The following is a 2,235-nucleotide window of genomic DNA, read 5'->3' as shown; positions in this document are numbered from 1 at the left end:
TATATATATATATATATATATATATATATATATATATATATATATATATATATATATATATATATAGTATGAAGCGGACCTGATTGTGTGGGTGGAAGTGGGGGTGCCAGAGAGCATCAGCAGCAGCAGCATTGACTCTTCTTTCTTTTTTTCTTTTTTTTTGTCTCCTTTCTTCGCTGTCGCTCTCGCTGCTGCTGCCGAAGGCCAGGGCTGTCTCTGTGTGCCGCGGCAGCAGGGGCCCCCTATAAACATCCTTGAGAAAGGTGTGGATAGGTAAGAGTTTGTATTGTTGCTGCGGTGCTGCTGCTGGCGCTGCGGGGATTGCTGCTGCTGCTGCTGCTGCTGCTGCTCCTGATGATGATGATGATGATGATGGTGCTGTTGATGCTGGTCCTGCTGAAGTGGCTGCTGCTGGCCCCGCTGCTCCTGCTGCTGCTCCTGCTGCTGCTGCTGCTGCTGCTGCTGCTGAGGGCGCTGTCGAAGGAACAGAGGGACTGGGGGGCTCCAAACCCTCAGGCAGTTGCTGCGGCCTCGGCAGCTGTCGTTGCTGCTGCTGCAGCTGCTGCTGTAGCTGCTGTTGCACCGGCTGCTGTCGCTGTTGCTGCAACAGCTGCTGCTGCAACAGATGCTGCTGCAGCAGCTGCTGCTGCAGCAGCTGCTGCTGCTTATCCAGAGGCCCAAATTGCTTCCCAGCTGATCTAATGTCGCGGTGCTGCTCCTGCGGTTGCTGCACTAGGATCTGCTGCTCTTGGTCCTGCAGCTGTAGCAGTTGCTGCTGCAGCAGCTGCTGCTGCAGTTGTTGCTGCTGCTGCTGCAGGTGCTGCTGCTGCTGCTGCAAATGTTGTAGCTGCTGCTGTTTCGCCAAGGCCTCCAGCACAGCAAATACTGCTTCCACTTCCCCTGCTGTTAACGCCGAATTCTGAGTCTGTTGCTGCTGCTGCTGCTGTTGTTGTTGCTGCTGCTGCTGCTGCAGTGAAAGAGCAGTAGATAGCAGGTCAACCAGCTGCAGCAGCAGCTGCGTGTTGCTGCTGCTCGGCGGTGCATTGGCAGCAGCAAGCACCGCATCAACAAGCACGGGGAGCTTTGGCAGGGGCTGCCGCTGCTGCTGCTGCTGCTGCTGCTGCTGCTGCACTGAGGGGGCCGGCCGAGTGTCAGGGAGAGCTGCTGCTTGCTCTGCTAGCAGCAGAAGCTGCTGCTGCTGCTGCGCATCCTACAGGCAAATGAAACACACAACAGCAACACAAAATACACCTCCTGAGAAGCAGATGAAGACAGAAAAAATATGCTGCTGCTGCAGCGCATGCAATGTGCTGCTGTTTCTGCTGAGACTACGACTGTTGCTGCTGCGGCTGCGTCTACCATTGCTGCTGCTACTGCTGCTGCTGGCGCTATGGCTGCTGCCTCTATTGCTGCTGCTGCTGCTGCTGCTGCTGCTGCTGGTGCCTCACCATGGTTTTCTGGAGCCAACTGCACCGCCCCGTGAAGACGCCCTCGCGTGTATATGTTTCTCTTGTCTTTGCTTGCTGCGGAGACAGCAGAAGACAAAATAAATATGTTGGTTATACAGCTGGGATATCTGCATGCAAATTCTACTTTTTCCAGTTCTATAAGTTTCAGAGACAAGGGGTCGGGGGCCCCCAAAGAAATGCGGGGGGCCCCCGTGCAGCTCGTGTTGTTTGCTGCTGCTGCAGCTCTGAGCTGCTGCTGCTGAGCAGCAAGCAACGATGAGGGGAGGGGGAGGAGAGAGCACGGACACCCCGAAATTTGACAAGACAGACAGAGAGTGAAAGAGAAAAGAGAAGAAAGTGAGTGAAGTATATGAAGAGAGGAGCAGGAAGAAGCCGCGTACCTGTCGATACACCCGAGCAAGTGGGGGGAGAGGCGCCTCGGGATCGGGTTGCGTCCGCCTCCCAACAACCCACGCAGGAAAATACAACACTTGTGCTGCTGCACCGTCTAGAGGAGAAAGTGGAACGTCGTGAGGAGGTAAAAGCCCCTAAAACTTAACACAGTGGCGGGCTAGACCGGGGGCGGCCTGGGTACCGACGCAGTGCTTCTTGCTGCAGTGAGGACCTTCTGTGGAGAAAAGGTCACGAAATAACGTAAATCTACAAACCCCAAACCCTAAACCCTAAACCCTCAAAAGGGGGAACAAATCCATCAGAAGACAAGAGACGGAGGGGTCCTCTACGCTCCCACCAGGTTCTCCTGCTTCTTTCTTTTTCCTTTAGCAGC

The 2,235-nt window shown here is 54.6% G+C and overlaps 1 protein-coding gene across 1 annotated transcript; it reads right to left on the bottom strand.

Annotated features, from left to right (window-relative positions):
• Window positions 1–242: 242 nt before the first annotated feature.
• On the bottom strand, window positions 243–1,451 carry EMH_0034170 (uncharacterized protein; the record flags this gene model as incomplete). The annotated part of the gene is made up of 3 exons (XM_013494842.1): window positions 243–253; window positions 511–1,210; window positions 1,449–1,451. 3 exons carry the CDS (start codon window positions 1,449–1,451, stop codon window positions 243–245), a joined length of 714 nt encoding a protein of 237 aa, XP_013350296.1.
• Window positions 1,452–2,235: the final 784 nt, after the last annotated feature.

Source organism: Eimeria mitis, genomic scaffold, assembly GCF_000499745.2.
Source record: "Eimeria mitis Houghton genomic scaffold, Emh_scaff1302, whole genome shotgun sequence".
Classification (NCBI taxonomy): domain Eukaryota; phylum Apicomplexa; class Conoidasida; order Eucoccidiorida; family Eimeriidae; genus Eimeria; species Eimeria mitis.
Note: the sequence above shows the minus strand (reverse complement) of the source record. Positions and strands in the feature narration are given on the sequence as shown.